The sequence below is a fragment of the Hesperophylax consimilis genome, chromosome 19 (genome assembly GCF_061612785.1).
Source record: "Hesperophylax consimilis isolate HC1 chromosome 19, BYU_Hcon_1.0, whole genome shotgun sequence".
Classification (NCBI taxonomy): Eukaryota; Metazoa; Arthropoda; class Insecta; order Trichoptera; family Limnephilidae; genus Hesperophylax; species Hesperophylax consimilis.
The window spans coordinates 6,774,589-6,795,120 of NC_142854.1; the positions used below are offsets into that span (position 1 = coordinate 6,774,589).

A 20,532-nucleotide genomic window follows, 5' to 3' on the forward strand; every position below is an offset into this window, starting at 1 on the left:
ATTTATATCTACAACCTCTCTCCATGGCTATAAATGTATTGTTTTGTAAATTTTTCATTTTATATAATCTTTTGTTTGTTCACTTGAAATCATTAATGAGACTACGCAGAGTTCACAGTTTGTAGATATTTCACTGCACTGACTTCATGAAAATGTTTACCGATATTTTTTGATTTTTACATATTATAGGCTATAAATTCAGATGATCTTTGTGGAGCTATATTTTTGCGTGCGCTCTGTGCGAATGTAAGATTATATTAAAGTACACTTTTTGCAAGCTATGCTTTAAAATATTAAGACAAATTATTTGTTTGCGCCCGTACATATGAATATGATTAAATAGTTGATAATTATTCGGGATTTCTGGCCACACTTAATAAGATTTAAAAAAAACCTTTTGATTTACCTTAATTCAATTTTTTACATTAATTTATGATCAGTATAGTCTGGCAAATCATTATAAAAAGACCTATGTACGAACAACGCTACCAAATTATCCAATTTTACTGTGGAAATCAGTTATCTCTTTACGCAACTTATAGATGTCTCGATAATCCCAGGTCTAATCATGTTAATGTTATTCCAGCAACCCGTTTTAAATAATGATATAACACTTTTACAATGCATATTTGTGAAATTTCACCCCAAGTGCATTTTAAGCCTTAGACACATTACGCTTTATTGCACACGCATAAATTGGGAGTGGCATGTATATATTATATATTGGGCTGACACACTACGCTATAATCTTCCCCTGGAGAGGGGGTCAGATAACTTTTAACATAATAATGTAAAATACAGCCACCATGGGTGGAACTACGGTGGAGACTTCCAAGGAGGAAATTGTGTTTCCACCTATGAAGGCAGAATAACACCCATGCGAACACCTCAGCACAGGTTCTCCTAGTGAGGTGTTCACAGAACATTACTACCTAAGCTTCAATCATGTATATACAGTTGCATATCACATTTCATTCTACTACCACGTTTTATATATGGAACAGCTATCTGTATTACTTGCACCCAATGTCAATATGTATACCTATAAACTGTATGTATAAGTGAATAGATAAATAAATAAATTGGGGGACTGCCGCGGAATATCATTTCTTTGTATGGGATCTGTCACCTTGACGAGCAATATAGATTTATATAAAACGCTTTGAACTTATAATGTAATCTGTCACCTCTTTTACTCTGAACCTTTTGACAGTAAGCACCACACATTACAACATAGATGTTTTTTTTAAATTTTATAAAAGTGTGTTCACTGGAGAATATTATTTTTGTTGTGTTAAAAGTGTATATATATTTGGTATATGGTGTTTATTAGTCCAGGGCAACTTTATAAAACATCTTTCTACATAATATGAAAGGCAATATTATGTCGTTCGTCTCATTACCCATTATTATTTACATTTCTTACCGCAAATCTGACGTAAACCAAATTGTTCCGGCGAATAAAATACTACATTTTCAGTTTGCGAATTTATTATTTTAAATACAATACTTTAGGTTTATTCTTCTTTAAAATCTCTGGCTGGCCATTTTGTAAAATTCCCTTTAAATTATAAGCTACTGTGTGTTTTATAAAATGTTCAATGATTTGTAATATCTAACATTAGGAAAAGATAAACATAATATGAACATTTCACAAAAACGGCGCTATACAAATTATCCAATTATTATATAAAAATGTTTATATGAAAATAGTTTATTTATAAACAGTTCTGCTAATATTCTTGATAACAATAAATAAAACTATTTATATGTTAGCTTCTGTTTATTTAAAATCACAGAATAACTGTGGAATATTAAGTCTTGAAATATATGGAGTCCTTCGAACGTCCAGTTTTTCAGCATACTCAGGATAAATAAAATAAATATAAACAGTATTCTCTATAAAGTTTGGTACTCGTATATTTCTTAAAAAGAGATGAAAATAAATCTCCTGTAAAATTTAGTTTTTTTCAGTTACGATTTTTTGGCGATCAAGGTGGGTTATAATATATTATGCAAGTTGCTTTTCGGAATGTAGCTCCGTGATGATGATCAGTAATACACTAAGAACTAATTACACTGTCAGTTTATAGCATCTTATATTAAAATTACATAATTAATATACTATAGGAATAATACACATTATAGTTAAACAATAATAATCATCGTCCGTTTATCAATCATTTCTTGCTCGGTTTGGGGGCTTGTGCCGGGTCATCGCAAGCGCCGTATTGTTCACCTCGTGTGCTCTGTCCGGCCAGGGTCTTGTCGCCGAAGGTATGTGGCTCGAAGTTCTTGCCCACGATGCTGACTCCGGGGCTGATCTTGGCGGATGCGCTGCGCTTGTGGCGGATGTAGAGCAGCAGCGCCACGGTGGCCAGCACCACTAGCACGGCCAGCACGATGACCAGGTACAGGTAGGGGTTGCCCTTGGCATCGTGGTGCTCCATACTTCCCCCGTTTATGCTGTCGTGGTAGTCATGGTCCTCCTCCTTGCCGCTGAGGTAACTGCGGACGGTAGAGGTGATGGTTTCTGCGTCGGAAGAAGACAAATATTTATAAGTTGATTGTCACTCGGTGATAGTGTTTTTACATTATAATAGCAGAACGAAGGTTGGGAAAACGAGTCTCACCAGATGTGGGGCACTAAACTTACATAAGGGTAAATTTAAATTAATGAAAACTTGTTATGTGGGAAATCTACTTTGCGGGTTCTGAAAGTATATGCTTCTTCTGCATTAAGACAAAGCATCAAACTGTACTTATGCTAAAAATATATATTTTTTACTGGCAACACATAGACAATTCCATACTTATAATGTGGCATTTTAGTTTTTATCTTTAACCAACCTTGTAGAGTTAATATCCTAAGGCAAAATGAATGTACAAGGTGGACTCTGTAATTCGTAAAGTGTGTGGGGATGATTCTTTAACACTGCAAATTCAAGGGACGGGCCCCATATGGGTTAAATTAATTCAAGAAATCGCTCACCGAATACGGAATCTCCGTTGAAGTTAGTCGTCAGCTCCTTGACTTCCGTGACCGCTTCTCCGATTCCGTTCCCTGCCTGGTTGATGATATCCGGTAACAAACTATCCGTGACGGCACCACCTGCGCTGTTTGAGTTCCCGTCCACTCCCATGGCATTTGCGGCCTCATCGATATTGTCGTAAACGGATGTCGTGTTGGGGATGAATTCGTTTACGATCTGGGTGACTTTGTTGATGATCTCTTCGGTTATCGGTGACTCTACCGTGACTGGTTTTGAGATTCCGGGAAAGGCGAACGGCTGGTGGGTCTGTTGGGCGTCTTCATTAAACTGGTATTGATTGTGACTGTTGTATGGAGCCATCTTGGATCTTGATTGCTGTAATTAAAAAAGTCAAACTTTATTGTAACGAAAACGGTAGTTTTGTGAAAACGTATTCCATTTCACTATTTTATTTATTTACTAACGGACCAAGTCCAATTAGCACATTACATATTACACAAAGTTAATTCAACAGAAATGGTACAATAATATATGCCATGACAAAAATAGGACACAAAAACAATAGAGATAATGTCAAGTCAAGACAGGATCAAGGTTTTGATGGAGTTCACGACTTCAGCCATATCAATACAAAATATTACTCACGTAGACTGACTAAAATCATTTAGGCTTACACCAAAAAATTCAAGGTGACTTGAGTTGACCAGTCTAGACATTCTGGACATTGGTGAATGGTATCCATAATTTGTGGAATGTTGATTGAGGAAAAACAAATCTGAGTTTACGGGAAGGGATATTGAAGGGGATGAGATGAAACAAAGTAGGTGAGTCAATCATACTGTTAATAATTTTGAAAATGCAGATGAGATCAAAGTCTTTCCTACGTTTTTCTAATGAAGAAACATTTAATTTTATTTCAAGTTCATCGTATGAGTGATCGCCTCTTTATAGACCTAACCTAATTTTATATAGAGAACACGCTTTCATTGTATATCTTCTTGTAATGATAATTATATCATACGCACAAAGGATTCACCAACACCACGGACTTTTAAACTGTCCTGAGAAATGGCATTTTCGGACTTACAACGGATACGCAATTATTCTAGATTTCGCGGACTTGTGAAATACATTATGTAAATAATAGTAATGGTACGTAAACCGTCATATCCTGTACATGGCATTATATATTGAGGTGAGCCCAATGATGTAGATTGCATTTTGCAAGCTACCTATCGAGGAAACCACAATGATTAAATATTTACCCTTTCTTAGTAATAGATGTTTATATTCAACATTATGTGGACATTATTTTTGATAATATACATAAATAAACATTGTATTTGTGGATGTTTATACTGTAGTCAAAACATATTTTTAAAAGACATGAATGAACTTAATTAAATGGTGAAAATATAAAATAAATTAAAAAAAAGGAACCATTTAAAACACCATGGTTCACTGAAGTTAATCTGAAAAGATCGGAAATGAGAATCATTTTTAAATTAAAAACCTGACATGCTCTAATAGGAAGAATATTGTGTTTGAAAGGCCTCTCTGATTTTCCATTGTGGTTGACATTTGATTAAATTGAAGATGTCGAACATGCGTTAATGAAGTGTATTACAAATAAACTCTCTAATGAGAGTGACAATATTGATGATCATCAATCTACTCCAGTAATTGCTTGCATTGATATGCTTTGGTATTCCACTGCATAATGCTAGAAGTCAGGATTTATTTCAATGCAGAAATTCTGGGACTAACTACCATATGTATTCCTCATTGTCCAGAATACTTATGGAGGGAAATCATTATACCGAATCACTGGATATCTTTAATTTATCACTTGACAAATACAAAAGATTGTTACTGAGGCAGTTTAGTTATGTATAATAAACAAATTCGTTTATAAAATGCCAATAAAAAGGTCATTAATAAATAAATAAATATCGAGAATCTTAGAAGTGAAATCCTACATAAAGGAATACCTTTTAACCTGTAGGAGAACGGCAAGAAACTTCAATAAATAAAAAGATTTTTTCATTAAAGCCAACATGTAGACAATACCGACTTGATGAAGTGACATTTTTATTTATGCCTTAACTAACCTAGTGGCAATATCCGAAGGCAAATTGAATTTATAAGGTCGACACTGCAATTGCAGTGCTTCGTACCGTGCATGGCCACGATTCTTCAACACTGCAAATGCAGGACACCGACCTCTTTATGCCTTAACTAACCTAGTGGCAATATCCGAGGGCAAATTGAATTTATAAGGTCGACACTGCAATTGCAGTGCTTCGTACCGTGCATGGCCACGATTCTTCAACACTGCAAATGCAGGACACCAACCTCTTTATGCCTTAACTAACCTAGTGGCAATATCCGAAGGCAAATTGAATTTATAAGGTCGACACTGCAATTGCAGTGCTTCGTACCGTGCATGGCCACGATTCTTCAACACTGCAAATGCAGGACACCGACCTCTTTATGCCTTAACTAACCTAGTGGCAATATCCGAAGGCAAATTGAATTTATAAGGTCGACACTGCAATTGCAGTGCTTCGTACCGTGCATGGCCACGATTCTTCAACACTGCAAATGCAGGACACCGACCTCTTTATGCCTTAACTAACCTAGTGGCAATATCCGAAGGCAAATTGAATTTATAAGGTCGACACTGCAATTGCAGTGCTTCGTACCGTGCATGGCCACGATTCTTCAACACTGCAAATGCAGGACACCGACCTCTAAAGGTTAAAGAATATGAAATATTAGAATGATAATATATTAATTTTGCAATTTAAAACAGAGGCAAAGAATGACAACATTATGTGAGGCAAAAGGATAATTAATATTAAAAAAAATGACAAAAAAAGTTAATTAATAATAACTGGTATATAGTAAATAAATCACATTTTTGACAAAAATTCATTGTTATTCCGTGATTTAAAAAAATATTTCAAACTATGGAGACATTTACTAGTTGTATTATCAACAAACTTAGTAGAAACTGTTTTAACCACCCTCTGGAATAATGTATTCCACTTTTATGAAATGTGGACTTGAGACATAATTATTCCCATATTACGTATGAATGATCATAACCATTAATAATTGCACGGAATGTAAAAGTAGGCTAACTAATTCGAAGTGCCTGGAATTCCTGATAATCATTAAGAATCACCAGATGCATTAGCCTGCAATCTAAATAGTATAAAATAAAGTGGGTATCCATGTCTGTCTGTTTGTGCGCTTAGTTCTTATAAACTACACAACGGGTTTTGATGGGGTTTTCACTATCATTTAGAAAATTTCTTCCGGAAAGTTTATATATTTATAGAAAATAGATAAAAATCAATGTTTTGTAATTAAGTCGTAAAAGAAATACTTTAAATTACATTAACCTGACCTAACGGCTAAACCTTATGAGATACCTCAAAATAATGTACTACGGAATTGTATATCTTAAAAAGGCCTACAGAAAAATCCACCATGGTATATGTCTATCTCCTAAGGATAACCTCCAGCAACACCGGGTACCTTTAAGGTTGTTACCAAGAACACAAGTTTTTATGTGACACCTCACAAGAGTGTCCCTGCCTGTGCAGTGTACAGACAGGGGAACTATGTCACCACCCGGTTGGGCGGCGTTGTGAGGCGGAATAAGGTAGGGGCTGTAGGAAGGGATTTGTTAATACGGGCCTTGAAGAGGCTCGGATTATAGGAGGGAGGAAAAACAGATACCGGTAGCTCGTTCCACATACGAGCCGACTTACACAAAAACGAGTCGTAAAAACGGCCCGTTCTCATGAAGCCAACGTCAACCGTGAACGGGTGTTCAGTTCGTGTCCGTCGAGTTTCGCGCACGTGCACCGGTGCATCAGGAATCAATGCTGCTAGCTCCTTGGAGCAGGCTCCATTGAAATACCTGTAGAACAGACACAGCATGCCTACATTGCGTTTATGCATTAGAGAAGGCAATCGGTCTGTTAACAACGGATTGTCAATCAGACGGATCGCTCTCCTTTGCACAGATTCAAGCAGGTTTATTAAGTATTTTGGGGCACCAGCCCAAAGGTGGCTCCCAAATTCAATAGTTGGGCGGACTTGAGACTTGTACAGGGTCAGCAGCTGGTCACTGTTGAAGAATCTCCTAGCCCTGTACAAGACGCCCAACTTTTTGGAGGCCTGATTTACTCTGGCTTCTATGGATCCCCGATACTTGAGCTGGTCTGATATAGTAACTCCAAGCATTTCAATGGAGTCTTTATTGGGGAGAGTGCTCCCATCAAATTGCACCAGACAGTCATTGATCTCCCTCTTTGCCGAAATCAGACACGCTTGGGTTTTTGAGACGTTGAAACTGACGAAGTTGGCCTTACCCCAGGCACGAACTATCTCGAGGTGGTGGTCAATTTTTTGCTTCAAAACTTCCCGAGCTGTTCGGATATCATAGGTGGAAGGGGGCCTGTCAAAAAGATAACCTTCGTGAACGGTGCATTATAGCAATACCTCCTAGGTATTGATTATAGTAACATTATGTATTGGAATATACGAGAATTCTAATAAGAATGATTATTTACATTTTGTATTGACTGTGTTCTATTGAAACCGTGTAAAAACAGAATCGACTTTACTTTTAGACGAATTAGAAAGAATAACTGAATTTGGGTTATTTCGTAGGAGGGAGGAAACGCAGAGGCTGGCAAATCATTCAAAAATGACTCATTCTCGTGTACAAATATTAGGCGTGCATTTGGCATAGCAACTGTGCACCGATGCCAAAGGGATCAATGACGCTAGTTCCTAGGAGCATCCCCCATTGAAATACCGGTAGAACAAAGGTAGCATTCCCACCCGACGCCTATGCTAAGATTACAATCCATTTGTTGAGATAGGGCTTAATAATAAATGTTGAAAGTACTCACTTGAAGTTTTGAGAGTTAATCCAGAGAACCTGCACTGTCTGCAATAACGCACCGACTGAATGTGGCTCTGCAATTCCCCGGGCTTCTATATTAGGAATGCTGGTATTCGGTATCCTAGTGGGTTTTCCATTTTAATCACCGTGATTCATCCCAAACCACAACTTCCTTCCCACAAAGTCCCCACCGGGTGAACCTTGCCCCAACGTTGCGTTTCAGTCAAATGGATTACATGACCACATTGCAGCGGCGCAACCACCAGTAGGCCTGGCTCCAACAACTAAACTAATAAACAACAAAATAACTATAGAAGAAGTGCAGCGTATGTGCGTATAATGCTTGCATTAGTTTTTATTTACTTCTACTGACTCAATTGCAGTGCATTATGGGAGTGTAATTCAAGAGCAATCTTTTTCTCACAACTTTTATGGACATACGTTGCACCCCACAGTGGGAAAATTAGGGAATTGGACTGCGCCTTGTGAGGACCAAAGTATTTTGTCTATATTTTTACATTATGTTGCACCCCACAGTGGGAAAATTAGGGAATTGGACTGCGCCTTGCGAGGACCAAAGTATTTTGTCTATATTTTTACATTATGTTGCACCCCACAGTGGGAAAATTAGGGAATTGGACTGCGCCTTGCGAGGACCAAAGTATTTTGTCTATATTTTTACATTATGTTGCACCCCACAGTGGGAAAATTAGGGAATTGGACTGCGCCTTGCGAGGACCAAAGTATTTTGTCTATATTTTTACATTATGTTGCACCCCACAGTGGGAAAATTAGGGAATTGGACTGCGCCTTGCGAGGACCAAAGTATTTTTTGACAATAAAGAAGAACAGATTAAGAATCACAAATTGTTTTAAAAGTACAGAATTAACTTTAACATTATATAAATCAATTGTGCGAAGTATTCTCGAATACGCATCAACAATTTGGTCTCCCAGTTATGAGATTCATAATTATAGGATTGAATCCATACAAAGGAAACTAACCCGTGTAATTGCTTATCGTGAAGGTTTATCTGGTCAATTTGGAACATATAATGACCGAATTTTGCACTACAAACTACACTCACTGACGGTCAGACGTAAACTTTCTGACGTACTGCTCCTACACAAAATTATACATGCATCAGTTGATACACCAAACATTTTATCCCAAATTAACATCAATATTCCATCAAGAAAAGCAACAAGGAGGATGAAAGACATTTTCTATATTAAAGCCTACCACACAAATACAGGATATTTTTCCCCTGTACCGCGAACATTAAGAAATTATAACATTATACATAATCATATTAAGCTGATATTGTGATGAAGCCCTTTATTCAAAGGAAGTAATATTGTACCTACCTAATCAGTGTCTCACCAGTACAGGTGTGACAATAACAAATCGTTTATGAACATAATATTTGTACTTACCTTTTACCCATTCTTATTTGTTATTTACTTCTACATATTTAGCTTATTCATTTTGTTACTATTTTTGTTAGTATTATGTATTTAAACATCCATGTATGTAAATTCTTGGGCACCATGCCTGTTTTATGTACTTAAATAAAAATAAATAAACAGGAATACATACATACATACTATTTCAAAGTAACATTTTTTTAAATATAATATTTAGAAACAGTCAATATTCCTATCCCGTGGATATAATATTTCAATTTTTATTAGAATAAATTTTCTTTAACTTTTGATGGCTATACCCATCAATGTAATATATCATTGAAGAATCTAAACTAAACATGAAACAGAACAAGACACAGAAAATAAAAAGATAACCGTCTCAACGGGAATCGAACCCAAGATCTATGTATTACCGGGACAACATCTTTATCCACTCGACCATTGCGAAAAATTGAATAATACATATTTTCATTTGTTATATATTTTGATCTCGGGCGGGCCCCCCCTGGAATATATTATGGGTGCACCATTGCCCACATTGACAAAGTATGCCGGGAGCTACCAGTTCCCAGTAGGCAAACATTGCACTGACGTTGCCTTCCACTTATTATATTCACGTTTCCAGATGACCACATTGAAAAATTATTTTTCCCTCTCGGTCACCAGACAGAGATACCATATAATAACATCTTCAGCTCTGTATGTATAGGTGCTAATAATGAGTAAGAAAAATGACCTATTATTGCCTGTCAAAATTGCCATAATGAATAAGATCTCCTACTCCAACAAACTTGTATAAACTTTGAGAGATATTTCTCTCAGATGTCAAATACCCAAAGAGCCTTTTTGTAAGATATTTCTCCCAGCCTGTTACGGACTCATAAAATTCGTGCTATCCCATTTTGTACAATGGTAAGATAAATGATTTAAGGCGATGCACTACGTCGTGTAATATTTTAAATCGAGCCGGTATCAATAGCACCCCTTACGTAGATGGCGATAAGGTTTAAATTCCCGTTTAACACCATCCGCCTGTTTTGATTTATGCAAGAAAAAAACATGACCAAAAAGTGCCTTTCATTTTATTTTGTGGATGTTCAGGCATTTATATTTAATTTTTTTCCGATAATTTTATAAATAACTTAATTTGCCACATTATACAATAAAATCATAACCGAAAATGGGTTCGTAATTAGGAAATTTTGAACTTTAAAGCAGTTTTCATAGGCCTTATACATTATTTTTTTCTGGGCTTATAAAAAGACTTGTTTAAAAAATACTCGATTATTTCAAAGGCCAAGATGTATTCTACTCGCATTATTTAATTAAAGCATCTGAAACATTTCTAGGCGACCAAATTTTCAAACCAAAAACACATGATTTTGCATTACTACGTAGTGCATCGCCTTAAGCAGTGTTAGAAAGAAAGAATACCACGGAACGAAACTCCAGAAAAATTTGAAATTATCCTATGAATCGACATTTAGCATTTTTTGTTTTTCATTCACATTTTGAATATTTGTAATTTTGACAGTTTGCTTAAGAAGAATGGCTGTGCCGCCTTTTTCATACAAAACTTAAATTTGGATTTGCAAATATTAACTAAGATTACTACATAGTTAGGTGCTAGAACAAATTATTATGTTGGTACTTCATCTATTACTAGTGAGGTTTCATGATAACTCAACACAGTGACTATTCAATACACCTTTAAAAAGTGATTTAAAGTCACTAAAAACGATAAAAAAAAATAAAAATTTAAACCTAACCTAACTTAACTTAACCTACTTAACCCAGTTAATAAAGTTTTTGTTTCATCACTTTCCATGACTTTATATAATTTTTTAAAGATGTGATGAATTATCATTTTGATGATTTATCCGGTCATCTACTAGTGGACCCCGCAATGTCTTTCTCGGGCGTCTCCGACTTCTTCCACCATTCACTACTGTATACCACAATGTTACTGTTAAAAAACTACATTACATTGAATTTAATTTGACTCCGTATCTCATTCTGGTGCAGAGATATTGCGTTAAGTATTCCTCGGGCGTCCCCGACTTCTTGTACCCTTAAAACCACTCTCTAAACACTCCTGTCACTAATAAGAACAAACTTTGAAATTTTCAGCGATATTGATTTACTACTTTTCGAGTTTAACATACGTAGGCATTAAGATTATTGTACTATGTAGGATGTATTTAATCTATGCGCTTTCTTTCAGGAAGTTAAATATGTTCAGAAGTGGTGTTAAGCATAGCTTCTGGGAACACAGTCACAATACTTCCTTATAAGGAATTATAAAAATGTTTCTGTAAATGCCCTTGACATATGAAACAATTTATCATTAATGTAATAGATCAGGGGTCTCCAACTGTTTTTGGTGGCGGACCAGATTGAACAAACAAAATTATAAATAAAAAAACATCTTAACACATTGTAGTTGGGCGCTTCAAACAATAGACTCTAGCCTATAGCGGGTGTTTTTCGCGATTAGCGCTAAAATATATCCTTTTCTTAAAATTGACAAAATTTCTAAACAAAATAATATTTTCGATTGAACTTTTCAAAGAAATCAGATATGACATTTGATCATCAAAAATAAATTATAATAGCTTTGATTACATCATAATTTCACCACATTTCAAATCTGAATATAAAAACCTGATATTAATTCAGTAAATAGCATTCAATATTCAATATTTGAAAATTTCATGTAAAAGATAACATGTTTATTTATATCATATAGTTAAATAATAATATATATTTGCCATGCCCGCAATTTTACAATCGCTGGATGTGTGAAATCTGATCGCGTAAATATTGAACAGTGTCGCCTAAGGCCGAAGGCGAACACTCAATAACTCATAAGTCTAATTGCTTCTTGTCAAAAAAGAGTCTTTTGCGGTTGCCTCGCCTAATTGAAGAGCCCGTTCCACTTATGAATGATAGTATTTATTCTTTCAAGGAATCAGTACACTTCATATGTTGATAATCCATCACACACCATAAGTGCATGTATCATTGGCTTGTAAAGACATTTTTGTAGGGATAAAGTCCTATACAATGATAATATATTCAAATAATAAAATACCAAACAGTGTGAGCAGTATGAAAAATAGTCCAATACGTGAAATGACTCAAACTAAACTGGAGATTGAGATTGCATAAAAGCTCTAGATTTGTTGCGACGCCTTTACAAGCGGCACACTAGCGAATCCGGACAAGGCATATCAAATAACGTGGACAGACTGTAGCCTAGCACCCAGGTAGCAAATTACCCTTCAAGACGTTTTATTTCACGCTGATAACAAACCCGTATAATGCCGTTTCCCGCCAAAAACCGACAGTCGACAAAAACGGCATTTGCCGTGTCCCGCAGTTGACCGACAGTCCGCCTAAAACGGCAAATGCCGTGTCCGACGACAATGTGTTAAAATGCAAAATACAAAAAATTTCATAATTTCTGTATTTTGTTTATGTTTTATTTTAAACATTTTTATTCAATTAATTTTTTGTTGCTTCACAATTAATTCATTAAAAATAATATATAGTATACCTGTGGCACGTTTTGGAACCAGCCAGAATAGAAACCTTGCTTGAAATGGCTTTAGCCGTGTTTGGCGACCAGATTTTAATAGATGCGTACTTTCCCTCCTTTCTCTTCCCTATCTCCTTCCCTTCCCTGCTACCTTCAACCTCACAACGTACCCCAATTGGGGGTGCCATAGTCTCACTGGCTCCAGATGGTTGAGCGCATTTGAGACTCTTGCGGTATTTACATTTTAAAAAATTATGGTAATGCTATTGCTTAATTTCTATTGAAGTATGCTTATCAACAAAATTTAATTTAAAACTATTAGCAATAATAAAATGCTAAGTAGTTCCCCGTTCGAGTAGGTCCAATCAATCCCTTCCTTGCCGACCGCAGCAGCTGGAGTAGTTTCCCTGTTGGCCGTCACTGGCACGAGCAGCACCTCTGCTTTTAGGATTATGTGTTGTGTTTTTTTTAGTATATTTGGGACTTTGAGCGGCTTAAAGATTTCTGTTGTTAAGTTAGTTCCCATGTAAGTTACAGTGGGTTGCCATATTAATAGGGACAGTTCCAATATTTCCTAATTTTTATGTTTACGTTGTCTCTACTTCTAAATAACTTGGATATGATGGCCATTCCTTCGTTATTTTTGTTGCTGGTATCACCACTGACACTTTTAAGAAGTGGCAACACTCGCAAAGTGCCACATCCCTCGAAAATATAAGGTTTTTTCCATGTGGCCAGCATTTTTGTGAAAATTCGTGATTGAAGTTCTGGTAAATAAATATACATAATAATTATATTTAAGAGTTTTAACGGTTTAGCTGTACAAAAATGTAAGTAAATATTAATTATCTATTAATTTTGTAATTTTTTTTTTCATATCTTATTTCAGTGAATAGTTTTTCCATATTGAGTCCAATTACTGTTTTTTCAGTATGGGTAGGTCTTCAGACACGTCCCCAAGAAAATGTGCGGAAGTGAAGACACTATTGTTAAACACTCGACATTCCTAAAGGGAAATAGCAATCATTACAGGTATTTTAAAGTGTGGTCTTCAAAACCGCAAAAAGAGTGTGGCTCGCCTGACCTTGATGATCAACGAAGATGATATCAAAGTCTCCCAAAGGAGAGTCTAGAGGAGATTGGCTGAGGAGAACCTCATTGGTCATCGGCCAGCTAAAAAACCTCGCCTCACAGTAGATATGAGGAAAAAACTACTGGAATGGGCCAACGCACACCAAAACATGACTATAGAGAACTGGAATATGGTAATTAACAATTTTGTGGTTATCAAACTTTAAAATAATCCCATTAGCTTGATTATGGCCTTTTTTTAGGTGTGCTTCTCTGACGAGTCCATATTCCAAATTTTGTTGGATAAATCATCGTTCGTCCGACGACGCCCAGGAGAGAAATTTCATCCGGACTGCCTTCTAGAGACGATCAAACACCCTACCAGTATCATGGTGTGGTCAGTCATCTCTTCCAAAGGGATGGGGCGCCTCCACATCATGCAAGGGACTATGAGGCAGGATCTGTACAGACAAATACTGGAAAATCGATTACTGCCTCAAGTCGGAGAATGGTTCCCTGGTGGCCAGAAATACGTTTATATGCACAACACCGCACCCTGTCATAAAGCCAGGACTGTCACTGCACTCCTGGCTGAAAAAATGTGCCGGTTTTACCTTTGCCGGGGAATTCCCCTAACATGAACCCTATTGAAAACCTGTAGGAGCTCACCAAGAGGGAGATTGCCAAGGAGGTGGTCACAACGAAGCAGCAGCTCATCGAAACCCTCATCCAGGTGTGGCATCATTCTCCTGAACTAAAGATTACTGCAAAATTGTGCATTGATAGTATACCACGGCGTGTACAAGCTGTTATTGCGGCTAAAGGCGAAATTATGAAATATTAACTTTTTGTTCGATAATGTTTAAAAATAATAAAAAAAATAAAATAATCGCAGATTAAGGTCAAATACGGTGTATATAATTTTCAAAATTCAATTTCCTTGTTAATAAATAATAATAACCGCACCTAAAATTATAAACATCTTTGTTTAATGAACACAATGTGTGAAAAAGACATTTTCCATAGGTGTCCCTATTAATATGGCAACCCACTGTAGAATATGTAACTTTGGTTAGTACATTACCTATACTTTTTATTAATATCCTTAGTTTTCTTGATTCTTTGGGTATAATGTCAAACCACAAAGTGTGTACTTCCTGTGAAGACACATCGGTGCCATTTCCTTAAAGTGAACTATTATAAATATTACATCTTATCATAGATGTTCTCACAATACATAAAATTGATAGTATTAAATTAAATATTAATACAAAGAAAATTTGATACGAATGACTGAATTTTTCTCCAAGAAGAACTGCGGTCAACCTTATGATATTTTTTAGTTATGAGAGTGGAAAATAATTATAATACATATTTACAAATAACTTGTTTTTACAAATTCATTGTTTTGCAGGAGACATAAATTAACTAAACCAAATATAATTAAAAAAATTAATGGTCTAAGTTATGCATTTTTACACATGCTTCTAGCTTGATGAGCGCCACATTTTACTAAGGTTAACTGACTCACCATCACGTCATTTCCCCATAGGTGGCAGAGAAGATGGGTCGTCAAACAACTCTGTCTTGGCACACACTCCTTCCTTCATACACGCTCTTCTGTTATTCTGACTCTTGGACATGACCCGACTCAAGTATTTCATTCAATTGATTGTGCCATGTCTTCCTCGGGCATCCCCGACTTCTTCTGACATTAACTTCCGCTTCATATATTCTCCTTGAACTCCTTTCTTCATTCATTCATGTCCAAATATTCGCATTCTTTCCGGAACTTCTCATTTTTAACATGGTCATACAAAGTGTTTAATCCTTCCTCTGTCGGTTCCATTCCTCAGTGCCATACATTATGGCTGCTATCAGGACTCCATTGTGGACTGCTAGCTTCACTTCTTTGGACATTTAACATACAACAAATCTGCTAGAAGTTTTTTTTAAATAATCAGTTTTCAATTAACAATGTCTCAGTGCGTAATCTCTCCTTGTGGTTTCAGAATATCCTGTTGTGATTAGTAGACGTGAGTGTCGGTTTTTACCGTTGACTTTATCAAAATCCGTGGACATACAACCATCAATGTTGCGTCATCGTTATGTGCTTATTATTTATTAAAGCTGAGATGGTTTACGGTGGTTACGGATGGTTCCCGTGAGCACTCAGGCCATGGGCCTATTGTGCTGTCTCCCATTTCACCTCATTCCTTTAACAGTAACCCGGTATCTTTGATAAAGTTCACCAGGGTTGACATTGAGTATTTGGAAATGTCTCCAGGTTTCGCAATGTGTCTTCCTAGGTATCCGAACCTGTTCCCATTAGGGCGGGACATTGGCACCACAGGTGAATTGGAGTCTCTTCATCTTTTTCACATTTCCTGCATCTATTGGTGTTTTCCACTCCCAACAGCTGCATGTGTCTCCATTAGTAGTCCTACCAGTTCCCTCAGTGTCTTCCACTGTCTATATATATATATATATTTATTTAACGTTATGCTATCTGATAGTATTATAATGCTAGTGTTTGGACGGTCTAGACCAGTGTTTCCCACGGTGGGGCGTACGCCCCACCGGTGGGGTACAACGCCTCAGAGGTGGGGCACCACACTTCAGAGATGAGACACGTAGGCATTCCACATATAAAGTGGAATACTCATCAGTCATACAAAAAAAAATGCCTGAGATGTACAAAATTGAAATATACGCCAAATTGTACTTAAAATAGAATGAAACCCGTTACAATTTCAATAATTATCTAAAAACACAAAAAACTGTGCAGGATATTGCTGTAGATATTGTATTGGTACAATACAACATCTACAATATACTGCCCAATTGTTTTATACATATTGTATAAGTATAAGGAGGAAATCTATAATTTGTTACTCAGATAAGTAAATTGCACATGTATAAACCAACCAAGTAACTGTTAATTTTCCTAAATTAAAATATATAATTACAATAAGAACATGATAAATAATTTTTCCTGAGCATGAGTGCGAATTTGTAACATTCAGCTGGATATCCGTGAACATGAATGATCACAGTAAGAACATGAGAATGGATTTTGCTTAGTATGAGTGCGAATGTGCCTTCTTAAGCTTGACTTTTGTGAACATGAATAGTTACATTAAGAAAATGAGAATGGTTTATCCTAAATATGAGTGATAATGTGTATGGTTAAATTTGACTTCCATAAACATGAATAATTACAGAAATAATGGTTTTTCTTAAGTATGAGTGCTATTGTGTATCATTAAACGTGACTTCTGTGAACATGAATTATCGCAGTAAGAACATGAAAATGGTTTATCCTTAGTGTGAATGCGAATGTGAGTCATTAAATTTGTCTTTTGTGAGCATGAATAGTTACAGTAAGAACATGAGAACGGTTTTTGGTCAGTGTGAGTGCGAATGTGACATTAAGACTTAAAGAAGAAACTTACACTAAGGATTTGCGAAGAAACTAACACAAAATATCCTAATATTACTTTGCATGCCAGAAAATTATTATTACCGTTTCCTTCAACTTATTTGGTGGAATGTGATTTTAGCGCCATAAGCGATTTACTCACTAAAAAACGAAATCGATTGAATATAACTAATAAAGGGGACCTAAGACTGAAATTAACCAAGTTAGATCCGTACATAAAATTTATTTGTAGCAAGCGTTATAATATATGTAATAGAATAGGTTTTCTTTAATTTCATGATTGGTTCGTATGTTTACAAACATATTACAATATGATTTGAAAATTTACCTGCTGTTTAATTAAAAAAGATGCCTGTGGGGCATCTGACTTTTGAAAAGACTACGGTGGGGCATGGCATAAAGAAGGCTGGGAAACACTGGTCTAGACCCTCTGATTGGTTGAATTCAAATCATATGTTTCGGGTAAATTCCGCTAACTTGAAAATTAAGACCCGATTTCATACTAAAATAAGATCGCCTCATGTAATACGAGATTTCTTCAAAAGCATCGTTTCTGCTCATATAATTTTTGGATAATATCGAAGAAAATATGTTTTAGAAAGTTAAATCCATTGGATTAATTACATTACAGTAAAAATTATCCACAATTACATTTTATATATTTGACGTTCATCAAGAATCAAACATTCTAAGGTTCCTTGAAAATGTCAATCCCTCCTTTACCGGTCGCTGGAGTAGTTTCCCTATTGGCCGACAGAGCGCATAAGAGCGATTTACAAAAATGTACAATTTCATTTATTCAAACAATGGTAATTATTTACGTAAAACTACCGTTTGAATACGCATTTGCAAATAAAACAAGCATTTGATTCAACGTACGTAAATAATTACTGTTGTTTGAATAAATGAAATTGTACGTATTTGTATATCGCTCTGTAAATGCATATAAATTATTATTTACGTAAATAATAATTTCGCACCATTTTGACAGAACACGGATGTGAAGTTCACGCATAATACGCATGTATTTGTAGAAAGTATAGGCACTGCCAACCCAAGAAAATAACATGAAACACAATCGGAAGCTAGAAACGCTTCATTGATTGTAAAATTAGCCAACAAATGTCTAATCTGACATGTACTTATATGTAAAATAATTATATGTTAATAAAACAATCATTTTGCCAGGTAACAAAAAAAGAAGTACAACGAATTTTCATTTTACGTAATTAAAAATTAAAATGCTATAATTAAAAATTTCCCAAATGCTGTCAGATTCCTTTTATAGTAATTAAGGTAAATCAGAAGATTTTATTTCAAAATATTTCGTATTATCCGTGTCCAGCGATTCCGAATATTTACCAATATTATTTTAACTTTACCCATTTAGGCAATTATTCGGGAAAGGTAAAGTTTTACCCGAACAACTGTATTCTTATTGTGCCTAAATTGAACATTTTATTATTCATTAACTCCTTCCTGTTCCGTGTTTTAACAATATATACTCACCCTCTCTCTGTGAATGACCTATTAAATTTAACTGTTGTTAGACTAATAAGTTTCCGCTAGCAGGTTAGTGTTGCGTGTGATCACCCATTATGAGAGTCATGAGAGGTTCCATTGTATATTAAATAACATGGCAAATACAGATATTAATTAACTAAAATTATGGTTTCATGAAAACCTGTTGACTTTAAATTCTCTTATTATTTACCATTTTTCATTAAAAAACAAGTAACACCTAAAGAAATAAACATAATTATCCACTCTGTGAAAAATACAGAAAACCACAAATGCTAAATGTTATGCACAAACATAGAAAGCAAGACCGATATTAAGTACCTAGGCATAACAATAGACCAGCGTTTAAAATGGTCCCCACATATCAGAGTACCAGAGTCTCACTCTCGAGGACGTCATCACAATCTTCTATATAGTAGAGCAAGCCGCACTAATTTATTTATGAACTCACCTGTAGGGAGAGCTACGTGCTTTTTGAATGCGGTAGATAAGAAATTAGATTTATTTTTTGTGTCCTATAGCGCATTTGCGAGATTTTTGGCATTGCATATACACTGCATAAATGGTACAATTATAACGTCTTAGGCTTTATTACCTGTAATTGTTATAAATAAATGTACAAATTATATATAAATAAATAAATATAAATATTCTGAACAACAGAATAAGGAAACTATCATAGATATTTAGATGTTTAAGAGATATTTTAAACGAAAAATTACTTAGAACCACATACTTCGCTTTCTGTCAATCAATTATACAATACGGCATTATAGGCTGGGGCGGTACATATAAAAATCAAACACAAACATTTTACGTATCACAAAAACTAATAATAAAAACCATATTAAAAAAACCCTATTCATATTCGTCCGAACTTTTATTCAAACAATTTAAGGTCAGAAAATTAAGTGCATTATACTTCTACCATGCAACATTACAAATTTATAAAAACAATATTCAAAATAAAATTGCACCCTTTAAAAATAACAGAAATCTTAGACAAACGTCAATACTTCCTACTCCTAAATGTAAATAAACAATAGGACAGTTCAACCATGAATATCTCGGAGTTAAATTTTTTAACTCATTACCAGAAAAAATTAGAAACATAAATACAAATATAAACGAATTCAAAAGCCACCTTAAAAAGTATTCTGAACAGTTGAACTGAATCATATCAAATATAAAACAATATAACAACACCCCCATACACACAAGCCCTGCTTATTTATGGGGGTACATCAAATACATATATTATGTAATTAATAACTGTACTATATTCAATATTGTGTAATGTAAATCATGTATCTTTTTTTTTACTAATAATAAAAAAAATAAATATATATATATATATATATATATATATATATATATATCCCGCTACATTTGTTGCGTCCGACCCCTAAAAACTCCATAGCATTGCAGCGTCCACCGACTTACAGCGTCCGATATACGGACGCTACAATGTTTTGAGCTCAAAATTGGCCAGAACGATGCTTACCCCATGTAGAATCGTATGGCAAAAATTTTTGTGGAAGCAAAAAATCTCTCAGAATGTCTGGAAACGAATATTGAACGTTTGACATTTTGCCGACAGGTTCGCTAC

At 35.3% G+C, this 20,532-nt stretch overlaps 2 protein-coding genes across 2 annotated transcripts in view; one reads left to right on the top strand and one right to left on the bottom strand.

The window, feature by feature from the left end:
* Nup54 (nuclear pore complex protein Nup54) overlaps window positions 1-20,532 on the top strand; it is a 44,338-nt gene that overhangs the window by 4,099 nt on the left and 19,707 nt on the right. The window lies entirely within an intron of this gene.
* Window positions 1,516-8,048, bottom strand: LOC149414731 (uncharacterized). The gene is made up of 3 exons (XM_089643234.1): window positions 7,928-8,048; window positions 2,993-3,368; window positions 1,516-2,533 (listed from the first exon to the last, which is right to left on the bottom strand). The coding sequence occupies exons 2-3, from the start codon at window positions 3,351-3,353 to the stop codon at window positions 2,181-2,183; spliced, it is 714 nt and encodes a 237-aa protein (XP_089499360.1). The 5' UTR covers window positions 3,354-3,368; window positions 7,928-8,048; the 3' UTR covers window positions 1,516-2,180.

Excerpts from the sequence above, each read along its gene's own strand:
- LOC149414731 (XM_089643234.1), bottom strand. The coding sequence starts at position 3,353 with ATGGCTCCATACAACAGTCACAATCAATACCAGTTTAATGAAGACGCC. Across the intron at positions 2,534-2,992 it reads CAACGGAGATTCCGTATTCG|AAACCATCACCTCTACCGTC; the intron begins GTGAGCGATTTC and ends CTTCCGACGCAG.